Source organism: Piliocolobus tephrosceles, chromosome 8 (assembly GCF_002776525.5).
Source record: "Piliocolobus tephrosceles isolate RC106 chromosome 8, ASM277652v3, whole genome shotgun sequence".
NCBI lineage: Eukaryota > Metazoa > Chordata > Mammalia > Primates > Cercopithecidae > Piliocolobus > Piliocolobus tephrosceles.
In genome coordinates this window covers 74086610-74110462 of record NC_045441.1, presented here as the reverse complement: position 1 = coordinate 74110462, position 23853 = coordinate 74086610, and the positions used below count along the sequence as shown (strand labels likewise).

The 23853-nt window shown below is 35.0% G+C and overlaps 1 protein-coding gene across 5 annotated transcripts in view; it reads left to right on the top strand.

Annotated features, from left to right (window-relative positions):
* The window catches only part of C1GALT1 (core 1 synthase, glycoprotein-N-acetylgalactosamine 3-beta-galactosyltransferase 1), an 85772-nt gene extending 62120 nt beyond the window's left edge, over positions 1 to 23652 (top strand). For 2 of the 5 annotated variants that reach the window (XM_023224849.2, XM_023224850.1), the window contains exons 2-4: positions 8858 to 9094; positions 12814 to 13481; positions 18608 to 23652. In XM_023224849.2, the coding sequence (XP_023080617.1) occupies positions 8858 to 9094; positions 12814 to 13481; positions 18608 to 18811 (1109 nt within the window). In that variant the 3' untranslated portion in view covers positions 18812 to 23652. Of the gene's footprint in view, positions 1 to 8857; positions 9095 to 12813; positions 13512 to 18607 lie in introns of those variants that run through there. The other 3 variants (XM_023224852.1, XM_023224853.1, XM_023224851.1) reach the window with 3 other exon arrangements.
* Positions 23653 to 23853: the final 201 nt, after the last annotated feature.

The following is a 23853-nucleotide window of genomic DNA, read 5'->3' as shown; positions in this document are numbered from 1 at the left end:
AAAGGTACTTGCTTTTTGCTTTTCCCAGTATGTAGCATAGTGCTCTATATTTGTAAATAATTTTTGAGCTTTAAAACTTAGATCTCAGCTTGGCAGCTTACCTCTGCTTATAACCAGGAATTGGAAGAAACACAATTAATAAAGATTCCCTAAAATTAGAAGAAAACTATAGAGGGTTTATTGCAAGTAAAATTCTACTTAATAAATTTGTTTTTGTTTATGGAAAAGTATATTGAAAACACTGTATGGATTAAGTCTTTAGCAGTGTGTTTGCCTTTTGTGTTTAAGAATTTATATAGAGAAACATTTGAGTTTTTTAATGGCAAGATTAAAGAGCAGAGGCATGAACATTTAGTCTGAAACCAGTTCCAATCTCTCAGCAAACATTAAAACCCTCCCAGTCCATTCTTAGAGCCCGTGGACTTTTCAATATCTTATTTTCACCTCAAGATTTATAAATAGAGCAAAAGTGGTTTCTTGTTGGATCTACTGATGACATAACCTTTTAAGTATTCCATTTAAAGATAATTTTAGAGAGAAAGGGAAAGGATATGGAAAGTTAATAGACAGCTATAGGTGAGAGAGTGGTGTAGTGGAAAAACTAGTGAACTTTAAATGAAATGAGGGTGAAAATTCCAGTACCATGTTGGTTGGCTGGTTTGGGTCAATTTAATTAACCTTTCTCATACTCAGTTTCTTCATCTGTAATATGAAGGGGATACTGCTGTCGAGTTTTCAGGTTGCTGTGAGGATCAGAAAAAACATAAAAATTCCTAACGTGGTACCTCACATGTACTATATTTGTTTTTTTTTTTTTTTGAGACGGAGTCTTGCCCTGTCTGCCAGGCTGGAGTGCAGTGGCCGGATCTCAGCTCACTGCAACCTCCGCCTCGCGGGTTCACGCCATTCTCCCGCCTCAGCCTCCTGAAGTAGCTGGGACCACAGGCGCCCGCCACCTCGCCCGGCTAATTTTTTGTATTTTTAGTAGAGACGGGGTTTCGCCGTGTTAGCCAGGATGGTCTCGATCTCCTGACCTCGTGATCCGCCCGTCTCGGCCTCCCAAAGTGCTGGGATTACAGGCTTGAGCCACCGCGCCCGGCCCATGTACTATATTTGTAAATGTAAGGTGTGTGACCATAGATTTATGTCACTTTCATAAGGAAAATCTTTTGGGAAAATATAAAGATGTATCAAAAATTATTTTAATATGGTTAGAAGAGGGAATATATTTTGAATATGTAAATGCAGTAAATGAATATCATAATCCAGAGCAAAATTAGAAATACCTGATTGTCACCTTTGCAAAATGTGGTATAAAGTGTTAAAGGAAAAAAAAAAAAAAAAAAAAAAAAAAAACTAGAATTTCAGGGACTTTATTGTGAATTACATTGACTTCCTGAAAGCCTGAAAGGGGGAAGACATGCGCTCATGGTAAAAGGCATTAAAATCTTGGTGAAAGAATATTCTTGAACTGGTGGAGTAGCTGAAAACCATGCATAAGAGAAGAGGATAAAGGCTCTATCCTCAGAATTCTCTGGCCCCCAGGTAAGAAGACCATGAAGTAATATTTACAAAGTTCTTAGGGAGAAGGAAGTTTGTATAATAGCAGAGATTCTGAAGCCTGCAAGAATTTCAGATATAGCACCGATTAGCACCATTAAAAAAAATACTTGCTGAAACCCAGCTGACAAAAACATGATATTAATGAAAAACTCAAATTTAGAGGAGCTATGACTCTTGGTGAGCATGGAATCTAGTTTAATGTAGATCCAGGATTAAGCAGTCATGGAATTACAGTTCATAATTCATATAAACTATGTACATTTTTACCAAATACAGTTAACAAAAATTGGTTGTGGCAGAGGGACTGTGTGTATGTATATGTGTATATATATTTGTACGTGTGTGTATTCATGCTGATTTCCACATTTCACAGCAAGAAGTCAATAGATAATGCCTGAAATTGAGCTTATTTAACTAATAAGAGCCCTCCCGCTCCTTTCTGTTTCTTTGTAAACTTTAGTTTTAGAGGGATCCTTTAGAGGATGGGGGTCATATTACAAATGTCTAGGTGACATTCAGATTTTTTAGATTCATTTCCTTTCCTTTATTTCCTATAAATTCAAATAAATCTAATATGTTAAATCTTTAAAAACGAGATGACTAATATAATTCCCATTCTGTAAAACTGTAGTGCTATGGTTTGAATATTTGTCTTCTGTAAAACTCATGTTGAAATTTAATTTCCAGTTTGGCAATATTAATAGGTAGGGCCTTTAAGGAAGTGATTGGTTTATGAGACAGACCTCTGCCCTCATGAATGGTTTAATCCATTAATAGGTTAATAACTTAATGGGTTATCATGGGAAGGGAACTGTTGGCTTTATAAAGGGAAGAGAAACAAAGCTCAGCTAACATGTTAGCATGAGTACCCTTCATGCCATGTGATGCTCCGTGCCACCTCAAGACTCTTCAGAAAAGAGTCCCCAACAGCAAGAAGGCTCTTATCAGATGTGCCCCCTTTGGCCTTAGACTTCCTAGCCTCAGTAACTGTAAGAAATAAATTCTTTCTCTTTATAAATTACCCAGTTTCAGTTGTTCTGTTATAAATACCAGAAAATGGACTAAGAAATAATAGCAAAGTGGTTGAGAGTCTGAATTCTTCATTCAGATTGCTAGTGTGACTCTGGCAAAGTTTGCTAATCTCTCTGTGTCTGAATTCATCTGTAAATGGGAATACTAGTCCATACTTTATAGTTTACAGATGCTCTTAGTACAGGGCTCAAATGTTAACTGTAATTAGCTCTCCTATTTTTGTTATTCCTAGATATAAACTTGTAATGATAATCACAAAATATTAATGATTGTTGTTTCTGGGTAGTAGGACTTGTGATGATTTCTTCCTTCTAAATGCTTTTTTAACAATGAATAACACAAAGCTGTCCTTTTAAAAATAAAATTAAAATATAAATTTTAGTTGTCCCAGCAGTTCTTTTTTATCTGAAACCTCAGTTGTCAAGCCTGGAAATCTGTACTTTTAAAGTATCCTCAAGTGACTCTGATTACACATCACGTTTGGAAGCACTTGGCATAAAGAACTTCCCCCACCCAATTCAAAGAAATATGTATTTAAGCCCTCATAATGTGCAGTGTGGTTCAGCTATGTCTTTTTTCCAGGCTAGTCTACCTCAACACTCTTGTGGACATGATTTTTGCCAAAAATCCGAGTCAGCTTTGGGGAGCATTCTACCCCCATGAGATGGCTATTTTATCCCAGGAGAAGGAAAAACAAAAGGTAGTTTACCATTTTTTAGTCATAAGGCAGGAGTTCTTAAAATTGGAAGGGAATGTGGTAAACACAACACAAGAGGAGCCAACACATTCTGAGTGTGCTGATACTCTGGGGGAGAAGAGTAAGAGTATGACAGGCATCAGACACCATCACAAAACATTTTAAAGTTAAAAACAAATTATGTAACACCAAGAAGTCAATTTTCCCTCCACTCACTCCAGGGTAGATGCCTTATGCCTTGCTTAAAAAGTGCCTCTTCAACTAAGAAAAACTCTGTCTATAAGTACTTCACTAGCTTTCCACAAATAGTAACTTTTTTGTGCTAGAGAAGTAGGCTTGTTCTGAAGCTCAACATGTCCTTGGAAAATGATTGAGTAGCATGTTAATATTCATAGTTGATAGAGCTGGATTAGCACTTCTTTAACTTCCGATATCCACTATGTGATAGAAATAGAGATTTTCTCTGGTCCTGCAGTCCTTCCTCTTCTTAATCACAGTGCTTTCTGCCTAAGTGGTACTGAATGGCATTGGGACTACTGCTTTCTTCTCCAGTGCCAGGAGCGGTAGACTCTGCAGCAGTGAAAATATGATTGTCCTTGTTCCTTTCTGAGATTGTGAAGTGGCTATATATGGCATTAAGGCAAAAATCACAGCTAGGACAAAAACAATGGAAAATCAAGATCAGTGTGCTGTAAGGCAAAGTATTAGTGAGAGAATCAGAGGATGTAGAGAGTGACACCTCAGAATCTGCTAATGTTACCTTGGAAGTCTTCCTCCAGGTTCACTGCTTCAATTGTATTCTGCTAGTCTTTCTTCATAATAAATTAAGAGTGGTAACACTTTTCATTTACTTCTCTTAGCTTCATGTTTTCGATTCATGGTACTTTCACATCACATACCTCTATTGTAGATTGTCTTGATCATGTATACTGCTAAAGGAAGGACTTGTATAATATCAAACAGATATTTGAATAATCAGTTCTCTGGCTGTTTGAATGAAATTTCAAACCAAGATTTCTGGTTAGAGCAAGGTCTAAATGAACTGGGCCTCAAACAATCGAGATATTTAGAATTTCAAAACAATCACTTGAGACAGGAGGGATATGTTTTATTGTATCTTTTGCACATAAAGATTTCACTAATGGCCACTCTGAATGAGGGAAACAGGGCAGTAGGGAGGGAGAATTTGAGACCCCCTCATCAGAGAAAACAGCAGAAAGACATGGCAAACTTGTTTCTGCTTTTCCTGTGGGAAATTTGATTGGGGGTGGAGGAGGGATTGTTGAGTGGGGCTATGTACTCATCATCCATGAAGGTCTACCTTTCTGAACTTGAAGGTGCAGTTAAGATAGAGCAAAAGGTATAAACAAATACCTTATAGTTTCAGATGGTTAATTTACATCTCAAGATACTGAGCAACTTTGCTTATACTGTGCTGTTCCTTCACCTCTCCTCTTCCTCTTAGGGTTGTTCTTCCCAAACTGGAATTACAATTCAGGAGAGAGCCTGAAATATAAGATACGTAATGCAGCATAAGCATGGTGTGTTTTCATGGCATGTCAATTTTACTTGTAGATTTTGGAATATTTTTGTATCAAATATGAATATATTAAGTATGTACTTAATGGAATAAAAAAGACACATGGAGGGGTTTTTGTATATAATTTTTACTGAAATAAATGTTAATACGGAAAAGTATGTAAAATCATAAATGTAGAGCTTAATGAATGTCACAGAGAACAAGCCATGTAACTACTAGTTTTTTTGTGTGGTATCAATAAGCTTTCCTTTTATTACTGTTTGTATGGTATATCTTTCTATTATTTTGCTTTCAACTTTATAAATATATTTAATATGTGTGTCTTGTAAGCTGCATGTAGATGGGTTTATTTTTCTCGAGTCTGACTGGCAATCTTTATCTTTTAATTGGAGCTTTTAGTCTGTTTGCTTTTAATATAATCATTGATGTGTTTGGTTTTAAATCAACCACCTTACTATCTATTTTCTATTTGTCTCATTTATATATTTTTTTATATTGCCTTGATTTGGCGTATTTTCCCATTTCATTTTTTTCTGTTTGAATTATATTCTTTTGCTGTTTGTTTGTTTAGAGATTATGTCGTACATCCTTGGTCTTTTAAAGGCTATTGTTAAGTAGTATTTTTTTTTTTAACAGCTCCTGGACAGTGAAATGACTTTAGAGCTCTTAAACTCTGTGGATCCTCCTCACACTTTTTGATGCCAGTTTTGTAATTTGTTTTAATGGTAATAATACTAATATCTTGTGAGACTTTCAAAAAAGGTTTTATATAGCCAATATTTATTTGGATTTACTTACATACATACATACCCTTTTTATGACTCTCTCTCCCTTCCTACATCTCTGAATTTTTATGTGAAATTCTTTTCTTTCTGCCTGAAGTATTAGAGTAGACCTTTTAGTGATAAATTCACTTAGGTTTTGTTTTTCTGAACGTGTTTTTAAGGCTCATTTTTGAAGGACATTTTTGCTGGATACAGAATGCTAGGTTGGTAGTTCTGTTCTTTTAGCACTTTAAAAATAGTTCACTGCAGTCTTGATTCTGTTGTTTCTGCTAAAATGTCAGCTGTCAATCTTATTACACCTTTTAAGTTTTTTTCTCTGTCCTTGGTTTTCAGTAGTTTGACTGATGTACTTAGGTAATGTTTTCTTTTTCTTTGTAATCTTTATTGGGTTTTGTAGTTTTTTTTTTTTTTAATGTGAGGGTTGGTACCCTCACATTTAAATGTGAGTTTGGAAAATATTCAGTCATTATTTCTTTAAATACCACTTCTCCCAAGTTATACGTCTCTTCCCTCAAAAGTTCCAGTTAACATTTAACATTAGACCCTTTCACTTTATTCTTTTTTTTTCTCAATTCTTTTTCAATCCATTTGTTTTTCCATACTTCATTCTGCATATTTTTTTCTGACCTAGCTTTTTAGGTTATTAATTTTTTTCTTCAGCTGTGACTGTTCTATGCCTACTTTCTTAATCTTGCCATTTAATTTCTTGACTTTATTAAGAATAGTTATTTCAGAGCTAATGATATGAAAATCTTGAGTCTTTTGACTCTGTTTCTATTGTCTACTTTTTTGTGTTTAGCCATAATTTTCATCTTGATGTCTGGTTGTTTTGGACATTGTGTATCAAAATTTTGTCCATGTTGTATACCCAAAAAAAAAAACAATGTTGTGATAATTTCAGGTTCTTCATGATTTTATGTTTCTCCAGGAGAATATTTTTGCAATTAGGCTGGGGTGGATCATCCAGTCAGTGTCTGAGATGACTCCAACGTAGACTTGAGCCCTTGTAAAGATTGGTCTATTTTTGTTTTGTTCTTATTCCCAGATTGTAGCCTTTCAGAGTCCTTGATAAGAGCATAGGTGCTTCTCAGGACCTCTTCTCCTAAGCAGACTTTGGACATTAATTTTTGCTTAGCTTTATTGCCCTTATTGTTTTCTCTTTTAGAATCAGTCATGGTCTTGAGGATAGAGCTGTGCCAAATGTCTGGGCTTCCTCTCTCCTTTCTTCTTGCAGATTTTGGCCCTACTAATTCTTACTGCCTTGATATCTTACCAATGTCTTCAAATGTATATTTATAATTTTTTACATTTTGTTCAGTTTTTCTGATTGTACTTGGTTGTTCTAAAAGAACCTAGTCAGCCATTCCAGACATATATGAAGTTGTTTTGTTTTTATTGTTGTAGTGGTGATTGTTGGTTTGTACCTTTTGCTTTCACAAAATATTTCAAAGGAATTTTGATTTTTAGGGTTATATTTCCCAGACCTCTACTTTGACTACCCATTGTCCTCTGCTGTTAGTGGTGATTAAGTGAAGAGTTTGAGAAATGTAATGGAAAGGACATGGGATTTTGTTTTGTTTTGTTTTGTCTCTGTCACCCAGGCTGGAATACAGTGGCATGATCTCGGTCCTGCAGTCCTGCCTCTGAGGTTCCAGTGATTCTCCTGCCTCAGTCTCCCGGGTAGCTGGGATTACAAGCAGGCATCACTATGCCTGGCTAACTTTTGTGTTTTTAGTAGAGATGGGATTTCACCATGTTGGCGAGGCTGATCTTGAACTCCTGACCTCAGGTGATCCGCCTGCATTGGCCTACCAAATTGCTAGGATTACAGGCGTGAGCCACCATGCCTGGCTGGGCATGAGCTTTTTAAGCATGCAGACCTACATTCAAACTGTGGCTCCTCCTGATTGTGTCAACTTATATGAGTTACCTGTTTAAAATTACTTTTTTAAAATTTCTCTTTCCTCATCTGCGGATGGGTTTAGTGAGAATGAAAAAGGAAATTGAAATTAAATTTTATTTAAAATGAAATAATGTATGGACAGCTTCTGGTATAAATAAATGCTTAGTAAACTTATTTTTTTAATTATCTTGAGAAATAGGAAACTAGAGTTAAGACCAATCTTATAAGGAATTTAATAGAAATTTATAACTTCACCATGTAGTAATTGTTAAACCCTTAAAAAGGGCCTTTATGTTTGGTTTTGGGGCAGTTTAACACACATCTGTGTCCCAGGTACCCTACTTAATCTCGTTAATATTATAGATTCCATCCAAGATCTTGCAGTATAGAGCAGAGGTCAGCAAACTTTTTCTTTTTTTCTGAGACAGAGTTTCACTCTTTCGCCCAGGCTGGAGTGCAGTGATGCAGTCTTGGTACACTGCAACCTCTACCTTCTGAGTTCAAGTGAGTCTTCACCTCAGCTTCCCAAGTAGCTGGGACTACAGGTGCATGCCATCATACCCAGCTAAATTTTTTACCATGTTGTCTTGGCTGGTCTCAAACTCCTAACTTCAAGTGATCCACCCGCCTTGGCCTCCCAAAGTGCTGGGATTACAGGCATGAGCCACTGTGCCTAGCCAGCAAACTTTTTCTATAAAGGGCTAGGTAAGGTTTTTTGAGACATATTGCTTCTATTGTAGCTATTCACTCTGCTGTTTTAGGGCAAAAGTAGCCATAGTCGATATATAAATGAATGGGCATGGGTGTGCTCAAATAAAACTCTATTTACAAAAACAGGTGGCAGGCCAGCTTGGTCCATGGGTCCCCAAACTGTGCTGACCCTAGTCTGCCACAAACTAAAACTATTTTTTACATTTGTAAAGGATTGTTTAAAAAGAAGATGCAACAGAGACCACATGAGACCCAAAAATGGGTGGTGGTTGCTACAAAAGAAAAGGAAGTAGACCTCAGTACTCAAAGTTAACAGCAAAGAAAGAAAAACAACATGACAAGTAGTGTTGGATCCAGAAGGGAAGAATAGGAAATTCTGTGTGCAATTCTGACATACTTATCCATACCCACCCCAACTATGACTGTCCTACTAATTAATCTGTTTTTATGAATTTTCCATAGTGTGCTGTTTAAGCAGCAAATAGAGGGGTAAACTCATAGATAATAAATAGCTAAATACTGTTAGAAATTAACTTTCCATTATAGCTAAATGTTACCAGAATTTTTACTCCTGTTATATACCTAGTTTTGATTTTATAACATCCTGCTAATTTTTGTTCTTACAGAAATACACTTTCGGGAAATGGCCTCTAAATCCTGGCTGAATTTTTTAACCTTCCTCTGTGGATCAGCAATAGGATTTCTTTTATGTTCTCAGCTATTTAGTATTTTGTTGGGAGAACAGGGTGACATCCAGCCTAATGTTCTTCATAATGATCCTCATGCGAGGCATTCAGATGATAATGGACAGAATCATCTAGAAGGACAAATGAACTTCAATGCAGATTCTAGCCAACATAAAGGTATGGTTTACTTTATTAAGGAGTAAATATAAGCAGTATTTTAGTCTAAATTTTGTCATATCCCTGTCTATATCTGTTGATTAAAATAGGCTATATATTCCAGATACTAAATAACAATTCTTGGTTTGCCTTGAGAGAAGTGAATTGCTAAAACCCAGATTTATTTAGGGAATATTAATTTTGAATTAATTTTTAAGTAGAAATGGTTCAGAAACCATGATTTGGGGAAGGGCATAACTATTCAGATTAGATTTGTTTCTGAAAATGTTTTTTTAGGTCCAGTTTTGTTATATGTGTGTCTTTGGTTTTTGTTATTTGTTTTGGTCATAGCTTTTGCTTAAGTCTTATTTTCCTAGAGAAACTAGGAAATATGTGCCTAGTATATATAAATATATAAATTTGTATATATAAATTTGTGCCTAGGTATATATAAATTTCAATTTATATTTTTATAGTTAATATAACTCTTTTTTTTCCTCAAGAGGCACAAAGAACAAGGAAGTTAAAAACCAAGGATGCGTTCTAAAGACTTCATTTTCTCCTAGCCTCCTACCTCTAACCAGATTTTCTCAGTTGAGTTATTTATGTGTCCCTGAAGTGTTATCTCCAAGTTTCTGTCCTTCAGCTGTTTATCTGTGTGACATCATCAACCCTCATAATTTTAATTTCCATCTATTTCTTACTGTCTTAAGCCCAGTTCCAGACATTGTGGGAACACATTTAACACAATGCAAAGATCTCTGCAAAATGTGGTTTGACAGAAAATAATATAAGTAGCTTGAAAGCTATTGGAATTCTGGGATGCAGAGGGTCCACTATTCAGAGTTGCTTCTCTTCTCTTCCCAGTAGTAATTACTTCTTCACTACCTCTCAATCAGAGGTTGAAGGGTGAGATTTCAAAGCCTGGTTCCGTTTTATCAACTAGCAAACACATGCATACTATGTCATATTTTGGGATTGTTTATATAACAATAATTCAGCTCTGAGCAGGTGCTCTGTATTCTTACAGAACAGTTTGATCACTGTGTATTTGCTCTGTAGCGTAGCTACATGGCTTTAGATGATCAACTGGAGCCAGATTTCCCTACTAACAGTAGGCCATACTAGGCCTCACTATAGGCATGTGTATTAGATACATACTTGTCCAGCTCAGTGGCCTACAACATGTGGGGTATGCTAAAAGTTTGCTCCCTTCAGACTCAGCATGTGTAAATTGAGTCTCCTTTTCCTTCCTACTCCTAGAAGTTGCTCTTCCTCCTCTATTCTTTATTTTATATAGCTCATTAGCATCTGTCAGTGCCAGAAATTATGAAATCATGGTAGGTGATTGCCTTCACATGCTAGCCAATTCCATTTATCAGTACATTCTATGATACTTCTTTACCATTTTTCATCTTTTCCTCTCAGTCCACGGTGCATTTCTGATTCAAGCCTTCAGCTATACCCATGTACCTGCAGTCAGCCAAACTTCACCATTCCTTTTGGTGAACCTATAACCTATTTTCTGTGTCATCTCTTTATTGTTATCTTTCTTTTTGTTCTACCCAGGTCCCTATATACTGCTCTGTAGGATTTATTAGCCATTACTTTCTTTTCCTTCAGCACATTGAATCCTTTGTTCTTACCTCTATAATAACATGTCTTACTAGTTAGCAATTATTGATTTGTGTGTCAGGTTCAGGCTCCCTGAATGGACTGACTTCCTCTGCAGCAGGAAATGTGTCTTACTCATTTTTTCATCTCCTCTGCCAGCCCATGCCCAGTACAAAGTAATTAGTGAATGAAAATTATTTATCAAGCGGCAGTAGACAAACCTGTCTTGCCTGAATGAAACAGATTGGGGATTCCTGCATTCAGTATTTCTGTCCATTCAAGGTTTGGTATATTTGTATAGCTAAGAGATTGGGCTCCTCAAGGATACGAGATGTCTATGCTTTCTGACTGAAAGTAGGGTGATTCTGTCTGCTATTGTCCTTTTGGATTGTGAATCTTGATATTCAGAGGGACATGATAATTTTTTTTTTTTTTTTTTTTGAGGCAGAATCTCACTCTGTCCCCTGGGCTGGAGTGCAGTGTGGCAGGATCTTGGCCCACTGCAACCTCTGCCTCCTGGGTTCCGGTGATTCTCCTGCCTCAGCCTCCCGAGTAGCTGGGATTAACAGGCACCTGCTACTACGCCCGGCTAATTTTTTGTATTTTTTTTTTTTTAGTAGAGACAGGGTTTCACCATTTTGGCCAGGCTAGTCTCAAACTCCTGACCTCGTGATCCGCCCACCTCAGCCTTGCAAAGTGCTGGGATTACAGGCATGAGCCACCGCGCCCAGCCAGGACATGAGAATATTTTTATGTTCCACCCAACTTTTCGCATTATTTCCTCTCAGTTGGTTAACTAGTATATTATGCCTTCATTGTTAATTTCTCATAGGACTAAGTAACTTACTGTTTGACCTTAATTTTAAGTACATACTTCATCAGGATACTGCCCAGAACATTGCTACTGAAAGTCAGTTCATAGACTCATTCTGGTCCTATAACTAAAGAATGACTGCTTATTTGGGAGTAAGCAGAAACTTTTATTGTAATTGGAGTAATTTTGTCTGAAGCTAAAAATAAAAATATAGGGCTTGTGTTTTATATTTCTGTTAGTTTTTTTTTTCTTATAATTCATTTTTATCCTATTTACACAGTATAGACCTATATTAGAAATAAAAATTGGCCTTTTGCCACAGATAGCTTAAGAAGTACTCATCTAGAATCTCATCATTGAGCTCTTCCTGTACACCAGTGTTACTTAAAATGCGGTCCTGGCCTGACAGTTTGTAAACTGTTTGTCTGCACAAGATAATGAGGTTACACTAGGATGTAAATCAGTTTTAAGCTCACTGCTTAGTTAAGTGGACATTTTGGTTGGTTGGTTCTAATGGTAGGCCTTTTTCAAAGTAATGTGTTGCTTTATATTCTGGTATAAGCTCCTTATTTCTTTGCAAACCAGTAGTTTAAAGAGCACTGCTCTAGAGTCTTGTAATTGCCATGTCTACCATTGTTCTTTTCTGTTTTTGATTGATAGATTTACATTTTGGAATGAGGTATGTTACTATCAGGAAGTAATCTCAACTCCTGTGCTTTGAACTTTTACCACCTCTGGGTACTTGTAGAAATTCTTTATAGTTGATTCTTGTGAACTTCAAAAATGAACTGCCACTTCAGCAACATGTCTTTCCTGCTCTTCAGAAACTCATTCAGAGCAGTTAGAAATTTCTGTCAATAACCTATTAAAAACCAGCTGCTTTCTTCTGTGAAGTGCCAAGCAGAGACTATTTAAGGCAGCATTTAGCATGGCTGTGAAGCACCAGGAGAACTTATTAAAATGCTGATTCTGATTCAGTAGATCTGGGTTGGGGCCTAAGATTATGCATTTCTAACAAGCTCCCAGGTGATGCTGTTGCTTTTAATTGGTAAACTACAGTTTGAGAAGAATTTAGATTATAATGTCAACTCTTATTAGCTCCAGTGATGTCTTGGATAACACTGACATGAAACCAATAAATCAGAATGTCAGTTCACATTAGGATGAGTTTTGCTTTCCTTTGGCTAAATCACTAATAGAGGGATAAATAGGAGGGCCTTTGAAATTAGGAAAATGCTTTCTTCAGTATAATTTATTAATATTTGGATTTTACATCTATGTAAATAACTTTTTTAAATGTTTTGTTTAATAGATGAGAACACAGACATCGCTGAAAACCTCTATCAGAAAGTTAAAATTCTTTGCTGGGTTATGACCGGCCCTCAAAACCTAGAGAAAAAGGCCAAACATGTCAAAGCTACATGGGCCCAGCGTTGTAACAAAGTGTTGTTTATGAGTTCAGAAGAAAATAAAGACTTCCCTGCTGTGGGATTGAAAACCAAAGAAGGCAGAGATCAACTATACTGGAAAACAATTAAAGCTTTTCAGTATGTTCATGAACATTATTTAGAAGATGCTGATTGGTTTTTGAAAGCAGATGATGACACATATGTCATACTAGACAATTTGAGGTGGCTTCTTTCGAAATACGACCCTGAAGAACCCATTTACTTTGGGAGAAGATTTAAGCCCTATGTAAAGCAGGGCTACATGAGTGGAGGAGCAGGATATGTACTAAGCAAAGAAGCCTTGAAAAGATTTGTTGATGCATTTAAAACAGACAAGTGTACACATAGTTCCTCCATTGAAGACTTAGCACTGGGGAGATGCATGGAAATTATAAATGTAGAAGCAGGAGATTCCAGAGATACCACTGGAAAAGAAACTTTTCATCCCTTTGTGCCAGAACACCATTTAATTAAAGGTTATCTACCTAGAACCTTTTGGTACTGGAATTACAACTATTATCCTCCTGTAGAGGTAAGTTTAGAAATTTTATTACTATGTTAATACTTGGACTGACTGAATTTTGTTGATAAAAACGTGTTAATATGTGTATGTTTCTTTAGTACCAATAATGAGGACTTTCTTATTTATTTATTTTGTTTTTGAGACGGAGTCTCACTCTGCCTCCCAGACTGTAGTGCAGTGGCGCATCTCCGCTCACTGCAAACTCCACCTCCCAGGTTCACACCATTCTCCTGCCTCAGCCTCCCGAATAGCTGGGACTACAGGTGCCTGCCACCACGCCCCGCTAATTTTTTGTATTTTTAGTAGAGATGGGGTTTCCAAGACCATTAGCCAGGATGGTCTCGATCTCCTGACCTTGTGATCCACCAGCCTCGGCTTCCCAAAGTGTTGGGATTACAGGCATGAGCCACCACACCTGGCCCTTTCGTAGTCTTTTTAAATAGAGTGACAGTATAACAAAATAGAGAACAGGGACGTCAGCAGTAGTCACTTAGCAAACATCTATTGGTTATATGCCAGGCACTGAGAATGTAGAAGTAAATCACAGCCAAGTTCCAGTTCTCGTGAACCTTACATTCTGGATGAGGAGATATACAGTAAACAGGCAGACTTATAAAGATAAAATAGGATTTTAGTAGTAAGTGCCCTGAAAAAAATAAGCCAAGTAAGGGGATGTAGAGTGACCCAGAATGGGATGGAGTCCTCTAGTTTGGGTGATTAAGGAAGGCCTCTCAAAGAGGTGACTTTTGAGCAGAAACCTGAGTGATATTAGAGAGCAAGCTGTGTGAAGATCTGGGTAAAGAGCCTTCTAGTCATCAGGAGGATTTAGTGGAGGTTCAGAAAGATCTAGAGTCAAATCCTGCTCTCCCACTTAATGGCCGAACGACCTTGGATGGACAGGATTTGTCTGACTTCTGAGCCTTAGTTTCCTCATTTGTAAGATGGACATAATGTACTTGTCTTATTTAGTTGTAATTACAACATAGTACAGCCCTTCACACAGTAAGCATTTAATAAGCCTTGGCTCACATTCCTGAGAATTGTATCTAAAGTACATTATTTTATGAAGAATTCCAGTTGTACAAATATTTCAGAATATGCATTGTACTTATGCCCCATCTTTACCAAATATTAATCTTTTACATTTGTTTCAGAGTATTTTAAAGAAAAAAATGCTATAGTTGAGGCCTGTGTACCCTCTCCAACCTCCTTCCCTGGAGTTAACCACTGTCTTGAATTTAATATTACTCATTAACATGAATGTTTTATATTTTTCTACATGTTTGTGTATCAATAATATATAGTATTTTTTTCAGATTTTTAAATAAGCATCTTTCTACAACTTCCCCTTTTCATACAACATTGAGATTTATCAGTGTTAATTACGTATCTGCTATGTTCACTATTATAAGCATTGCCTCAGTGAATAATTAAATGAGACCAGGGATCATGAAACCTAGCTTTTAGACTCAGTTCTGTTACTACTAATGCCTTTAGGGAAGTCACTAGTTCTCTATGCCTTCTTTTCTCTGGACCTAACATATAAATAATAGATTTCATGCTACTACTCTCATCTTCATAAGGCAATGCTTTCAAACCATCATCTGGAACAGTGATTCTCAACCCAGGGCAGTTTTGCCTCCAGAGGACATTTGGCAAGGTCTGGAGACATTTTTGGTTGTTACAGCTAGGAGGCTGCTACTGGCATCTAATGGGTAAAAACCCACTACATTATAAACCTAGTAAATGCTAAACATCCTAAAATGCACAGGATAGCCTCCTACAACAAAGAATTACTCTTGCTCAAAATGTCAGTAGTACCATGGTTCAGAGATCCTGTCCTAGAACTTCTGACCCGAACTTTAGGTAATCAGCTTTAAAAGGAAACTCTTCATAATCTGTTTTTCTGTTTTAGTGAGAGTACCACTTTGGATGCTTGTTTGATGTAAACTTTTAATATATTCTGACCATTCCAAGATGACTTGATCTTTTTCTTTCTTAATTCTGTATCCTTTTCCCATATAAAAAATTTACCCAAATTCAAGAGTATAAACATGTAGCAAATACATCCAAATGCATATAAGGTATTACTAAGAGTATCTGATGTTAGGTATACATACAAGAGTAGCAAAGGGACATCATAATTGTCATTATTTTGTAAACAGTAAAATAGCCTTCCTTTCAAAAGTACTGCCTATAATTCCTATTTGCAAATAAAGTATACCTAACAATATGCTTTATATGAACAAAATAAATATAGTGCATCCTTTATTTACTTTGTAGTGGTTCATTAAATGGATGGCACATTTGTTCTTTCTATAAAAAATTATCTAATTATGTTGAAGACCATAAAACAGAATTCAGAGTACCAAAATTGACCTATCAATCTGACATTGCCTGTTCTTCATCAGGAGATTCTTACATAAACCCAACGTGAAACTAAAATTCTATTATTATCCATCTATCATTTAGTAAGTTTTCTTCCCCCTAAATGAGTTTAAATCTTATACATACTTTTTTTTCTATATACTAATTACTGAAAATAAAGAAAATTTTTATCTAGCGAGTCAGGGTAAAAGATATTCTAATTCATGAAAGAGTTACATTCCTAAATTTCTTGTTCAGAACTGACTCTTAAACAGTTCCCTTCCCACTCCACCTTCTTAGTAATAGACTTTTCACCAGAGAAGTTGCAGTGAGTCTTAATATGGTAGATTTAAAATATATGTGTAATTGTTTATGTATATATCTCTACATGAAAAATTGATTTTTCTATAGGTCAGAAGTGGTCAAATATGATTTATTTTATTCTTCAGTTTCATTTACATTATTCTGTCTGAAACATATTAGTACATAATTGAGGTAGAGAGCTGATTTTTAAAAAAATGTTAACTAATTATTCTACTGCCATTTTTTACCTCATTACTGATCTAAAATATCTCCTTTATTGTACACGATAGCCCTTACTTATAGTAGGATCTGTATCTGAGATTTCAGTTCTATGCCATTGTTCTAATTTGATTTTGGCCTAGCACCGTATTGTTTTGAACCTTGTAGCTTTACAGTAGTTTTAAGTTATTATTCTAAGGGCAAATTAACTCTTCTTTTTTCCTAAGTGTTTTGGCAACTCATTTCTTTATCTTTGCATACAAACTCATTAATTTAGGGATAACTGCCCAGGATTTTTTTTAAGTTGTCTTTTAGGTCCTTTGGTCAAGTTTTATAAACTATTTCCATAGGTATGCAATATTTCTGTTACTTGGGCTTTTTAAAAACTTAACCTTTTTACTGATATATATGAAAACTTATTTGTTTGGTTTTCTTTTTAAGCATCTTTAAAATCTGGCTTTGTAACTGAATTCCCTATTCTGATGATTCTTCGCTTGAGATTCTTGAGTTTTTTGGGTAACCATAATTGTCTGCTAGCTCTTGTTTTCTAATAATTATAGCTTTTTTCTTTTATTGTCTTTTATTGCATAAATGCTTAACAGAATCCTGACTATCCAGTAAAATATAAATAAGAGTAACATAATGCAGTAAATCTTATCAAAAATATTAATTGTTTTAGAGAACATAAAAATTGCTTCCAGAGGTCAGCAATTTAAAACTATTACTGGTCTAGTCCTTAAGTTTAATATGCACTGGACAGTATAGTCACTAAGGTACATGTGGTTATTGAGCACTTGAAATTTGGCTAGTCCAAATTGAGACATGCCATAAATAAAATACACACCTGGTTTCAAGAATGGTTTAATTAATCATTGTAAAACTATTGCATGTTAAAACAATATGATGAAATTTTTCAGTTAAATAAATTTCATTTATTTTTTTCTTTTTTTTACATTTTTAATGTGGCTACTATATGGCTCACATATCTGTTGGACAGAGCTAGTTTAGATAATCACAAGTTGACTTATCTGGTTATTTTTCCTATTTGCTTTTATTCTGATATTTCCTAAAGGTGCAAGACTAGGTTGTCTAAGAATCCACATATCCAGTGTGTGTTTCAAAGGAAAGTTCAGAGATAACAGCAGAGAAAATGCAGTGGACAGTTTGATAACTTTTGCTACACTGTAAGCTACATACTTCCAAACATGAATTACTAGATTTATTAAATATTCAATCAATATGTATCTTCTCTTGGAACTTGCTAGACTATCTCCCTCATTCTTTACAAAGATGTCAGATGGAGCCTGAAGTTTTGTTGGAGTCACCTAGATGACACTAACATTCTCCAGATACCAATTCTGACTCTAGGTTGACTGCTTAATTCATCTCTTTTTGTCTTCTTAATTTTATTGCTTTCTTGTTCATTGTATTGTTGTTTTATTTTAAACTTTGTTCTCATACCAACCCTATTAGGAATTTATGAGAATTACATAATTGGACAAAGGTTTAAATCTGACCTACCTGAGGGCCACCTGATACGATTTTTCAGTCAATAATAGCTAACATTTATTGAGCATTTATTTTAAGCAAAGGGTAATTCTAAGCATTTTACACATATTGTCTCCTTTAAATAACCTCCTTTTACAGATGTGGAAATTGAATCTTACAGAGAATAAATAGCTTACTCAAGGTCGTATACTAGCCCACAAAATTTGGGTTCAAACCCAAGTCTAGCTTGAGAGCTTTGTCTCAAATACTGTACTGTTTGGGTTGATATATGTAGATGAAGTGTATTGGGTTGCAGACACCTAATGGGCAAGGCTTTGTAGTCACTGAATGCCCCAGAGGTATCTTTCCGAGTCTGAGCCACGCAAAAAATTACAGTGAGAAAATGAGGAAGAGAAAGCAGATGTTGGAGATTTGTCCTTTGTATAGCTGCTCCTTTGATTTGAAGAAATCTCAATAATATTATCTGCTAAAGAGTGTGAGAGAATATTATTTCAGTTAAAAATACTTTACACAATTTCACTTGGTTTCACCAATTTCAATTAGTTTTAAATCATTAGGACATCTAAGTAAACTATTGATTTATTCCACAGGTCTAGTATATTAGGTTCCTCTGCTTTACTTTGCCATCTTTAATGTTTGCATTCTTTTAAAATTAGCTTGTCCTTTATAAGTATGTAAATATTGTATGCTAGCAATGTGCTGTTTATTAACAATGCCTGTTTCCACTACTTTTTTAGGGTCCTGGTTGCTGTTCTGATCTTGCAGTTTCTTTTCACTATGTTGATTCTACAACTATGTATGAGTTAGAATACCTCGTTTATCATCTTCGTCCATATGGTTATTTATACAGATATCAACCTACCTTACCTGAAGATACACTAAAGGAAATTAGTCAAGCAAACAAAAACGAAGATACAAAAGTGAAGTTAGGAAACCCTTGAAAGAAAATGATGAGTGAACAAAGGTAAAATGTCCAGCATTGCACTGAAAAAGGACTTCTGCATTTCTGACATAGAACACTGGAATCCCAGTGAGGAATTCTAAGTGAACATTCCTTATAGAAACCTTTCACATGAATGACTATAAACTGAAGCTTTAAATGAGCTGTGAAGTCTGTTAAAATGTGTTTTGATACAGTAATATATAAATATATCTATATATATATGAAGAACTTGTGTTTTTAAAATGGTGGCCAGGTAGAGGAATTAGAAAAGAGATTTTGTTCCCTGTTTTCTGACCATCTGTATTATTGTCACTGAGAAACTAAAATAATTAAATTTACTAAAACTATACTGCACCATGTTAGTAATAAATCTGCCTTAAAGAAAATTTTAGAAAGAAATATTGTTGCTCAGTGTTGTTAATACAGCTCAAGAATTGAGTTTATATTTGCAGTATGATATAAATGATCCACCCCCCTCCACACACACACACACACACACACACAGTTTTTGTCTAATGAAAATGTTGCTGTGATTATTTATAATTGGTAGTATTTCTTCCAGAAGAAGCTAAAATAAATACTGGCACTTACCCTGAAGTGCATTAATAAAACCACACTTTAAAATTATCATGGGCCTTGACTATATTATATACTTGATTCTAATTGGTAATCTTTTACAGAATCTCTGTTGTCTCTCTTCTAAATATGTTTAGCCACTCTTGAATACCATTCTTCACTATTAATTTACTCAAACCATTCATAGCATTTGTAAACATGTATTTTACAATATTTGTTCCCAAATTTACCCATTGTTAATTATGGGTAAATAATAAATTTAATGCTATTTGAGGATGCTTTTCTTATAACAGTGCCACTCTCAGGAATTACTGACATTTTAAATTGATTATTTTAAACTCTTTCCAACTACATAGTTATGGTTTATTTCATTGTCATCCTGTTGAGATGAGAACTTATTTGTGCCTTTCATAACTTGTTTAAAGCAGAGTTTTAAAATTCATTTATAGGATCTGAGGTGGCTGTTAGTTATAGTGGCAAGCTTTTGACAAGAATTAAAAACAATAGAAAATGCAGAGTGCTTAAACAAAAATGTTATATATTGAAAGAGTAGATACTTAATTTATAAATAAGTCTGAAGGTCGATGCTATTTTGGGAAAATTGTTTTGCTAATGGATAGTTCTAACAACGCAGAATACCTAGTCAAGACTGTCATCAAAAACATTCACAAATGTTTCATTCTATTTTTAGTGACTCTGTTTAAAGAGTTTCTGAAAGGAAAGAAATTTTTTATTATGTTTAGCAGTACTCAGTGTGTCGTAACAGAATATTTTACAGACTTTCTATGAGATTATTTTTATGGTACAAAAGATTTACATTTCCCTTATGTTTATCATTATGCCAATTTTACATAGCTGTCGTGCCACTGACTCTGCTATTTAGCTAAGTAATTTCTTTTTTCGGAGACCATCTCACTCTGTCCCCCAGGCTGGACTGCAGTGGTGTGATTCTCCTGCCTCAGCCTCCCGAGTAGCTGGGATTATAGGCACGTGCCACCACACCCAGCCAATTTTCATATTTTTAGTAGAGACGGGGTTTTGCCATGTTGGCCAGGCTGGTCTTGAACTCCTGACTCAAGTGATCCACCCGCCTCGGCCTCCCAAAGTGCTGGGATTACAAGTGTGAGCCACAGCGCCCAGCTAGCTAAGTAATTTTATTTATTGTGCCAAAACATGTCAAAATCATGACCTCTTTGAATGGTATATTTGAGAGGATGTTCATTTCATTGGCTAACCATGGACTACTCTGCCCACATAGTGAAAACATGCACCAATTTTTACCTATTATCATGGTAGTATCATCTGCCACAATTTCAAGGCATTCATTTGATTCTTTGAACAACTCTTCACCATGGTGTGTACATGAATTTTCATATGTGTTACTTGACTAGAAGTATAAATGGTTTACTATAAATATCCAAAACCTTAAGATTTGCTCATAGGAAATGAATGTTGTGATGAATCCTGGGCTATAGAGTCAGACTTGCTTGGATTTAAATTCTTGCTCCAACACTTACTGGTTTTGTAACCTTGAGCAATTTTACTTAATCTCTCTATGTCTCAATTTCCTCATCTGTAAATTAGGGATGATAATACTGCCTACCTCACAGGATTTTTATGAGGATTAAATAAATGTAAGGTTCTTAGAACACTGTCTGTCCCAGAATAGGGAGCAATAAATAGAAGACTGTATTATTATTCTGTTACCTTGGAGTGTAAATACTGCATTTAAGTGAATGAAAAATTTGCTTTGACCAGATAAGGAAATAACAGCTATTATTTATCAAGTGCCAACTGTATGCTAGGTACTATAGTTAGATAATCTGTGTATAATAGTGTTAATCCTCAAAATTTGGGTGTTTTTCCCATATTATAGATAAGGAAACTGAGACTCAGAGAATTAAAGTAACTTTGTCACTGTCACAAAGCTAGTAAGTAACAGGTAGGATTTATATTCAAACCCTACGTGTTCATTTGAACCATCTCAGGCTTGGGGTTATTCATTTAGCATTATTTCCATTTTTATGTATATGTTATGTGACATCTGATACATTGGCCAGTAATAGTCAAATTAACCCAGCCAAATTGTCACAGTGATTCTTAGACTGTGGTTCTCACACTTGCCCGGATGTTGTTAAATGCAGATCCGAAAACCCCAATCTCAGAAATTCTAATTTAAGCACGGGGCCCAAGAGTATGCATTCTTACCAGATACCCTAGGGCAGCGATTGTCAAAAGTGTGGTCCCAACAAACAGCATTAACATCACCTGGGAACTTTGTTGGACATGCAGCCTCTCTCAGGGCCCCATCTCAGATCTACTAAATCAGATACTGTAAGGGCAGGGGCTAGCAGTTGTGTTTAAGCAAACTCTGCAGGTGTCTTTCTTATCCTAGTTCGAGAACCAATACCCAACAACCTACATGATTTTGGTGCAAATAGTGTTTGAAACACAGGAAGATTACTGCCCCATTACTAAGACATTTTTCAAAAAGCATGTTTTAAATCATTGTAGTACAGGATCACACTATATTAAATCGAAAAGATAACTTAAAGGGTCATTGGATCATTCTTTTTGGCCAAATTTTTAGCTTCTCCAAAGTAACTAATATCAGGGCCCACAATAAAATCTGTAAATCTCCAAGTTTAGTAATTTTATGTTGAGGCAGGAAGGGTTCATTAAGTACTAATAAGTACATAATCTATTAAAAGCATACATAAGTGTCATCAAAAAGTTCCACAATTGTTTAAAAAAAAAAATTGAAGTAGTAAATGCTATTTTATAATATACGTTTTTCTGCTAATTCATTGTTTTGTTTGACCTAATAAAGCAAAAGAAAAACAAAAAAGCAATTCTCCAAGTACTTCATAGAGCACATAAAACCAGATTTCATGATGATGATGTATTCACTATCTTTTAGATTAAGATCTTTGTTATTTGGTAAATGATTTTAGGATGGTTTCAAAACATAAGGCTTTTGATGTCTTCTGCTCTCTAATAATGGTATGCTTGTATTTTCTAGTGGAAAGTTCATAAAGCAGATTTTTGTCCCAGTTTGCTTTCAAATACAAATTTCAGAGGAGTTTTTCTTACTGTAATGAGGTATGAAAATAAATCACTGATCAGCTCTTAATATTTTTTTAATATGGAATTGGATTTGAGCATTAAATTTGCTAACTGGTTTTCAGTTTTCTTGAGTATTAATTTTTCACTTGAGACTGTCAAACTATAGTTATTACCAGGTTGATGCACTATTTATTATACTTGAAAGAATCCCTTGATTAAATTATATCTAGCATTTTATTTGCCATTTAAGTTTTCAGTTCATTAGACTATTATTCTTTGACAGTTTCTGCCTTGTGTTTATTGCCCTTCTTTATTTGCTTTATTACTAACTTCCATTTTCTAGTTACTCTTAAATGCTGCCTTCACAGGGTTAATTTGACTGTTAGTAGTGATTAGAATGTTTATTACTTAATTGATAATTTTAAACTTACTAACTAGGGTTCCCTATGAAACGGAAAGTAAAAGTCTAAGAATAATGCCTGCTGGCTTTGGAGATACTTGCCCTGCTTAAAAATCTATAATTTAAAATTAATTATACATCTACAGTTATTAAAGGGAGTAGTTATTTGGATTCTTCCACTCACCCTTTTCTCAAAAACAACAACAACAACAACAGTCTCATTTGCTTTATTTTTCTGCTTTATAGTAGGCCTGACAGAAACATACCGAAGCAATCTGGCAGACAACCTGTGATTTTATGCTAAATGTTAATGTAACCTCTGTTGATTTTTTTAAAAATGTGTTTATATATAAGATTTGAAATAAAAACTTTAATACAGGCTAGAATAAGGAATTTTACAAATTCTCTTTAGAGAAACCAACTCTAAAGTTTTAGAGTTGAATTGTGCGCTATTTCAACTCCCTTACCTCTCTAGTTTTCAGTTTATATTAAGTTTTAGTAACTTTGCAGGGCCCTGCAAATTAATAACCTACATGAAGTATATTATTAGAGGGAAACTAATCTTACTGCTAAGCAGTGTGTTGTACTACATAGTGAATGTTTGTGTTTTGGAATTTAAAAATTATTTAAGGTCATGGTGTTATGAATGGTTTAAAAATGTCTGGTGACTTGCTTATTTTAAGTGATCACCATTAAGTCAGAAAAATGTATTTTTAAATGTTTCTTGAAGTGCCTTTTGAACATTTTTAAACAGCGGATTTAAATAATGCATAAAATAAATTGCCGTGTTCAAAGTTGTTTCATCTGATTATTTTTAACCAATATAAAAGTTGTGAGATAAATGTTGTCTTTTATGGGTAGTTTGGGGTTATTTTTCCAAAAGTTTAAAATTGTTTTGCCATCAAAGCTATTTAGTTTGAATAGGCTTACATAAGTTTTACTGCAATATATATTACTTACTTTAAAGCAACAAAATATTCCATCTCTGACTGAGAATA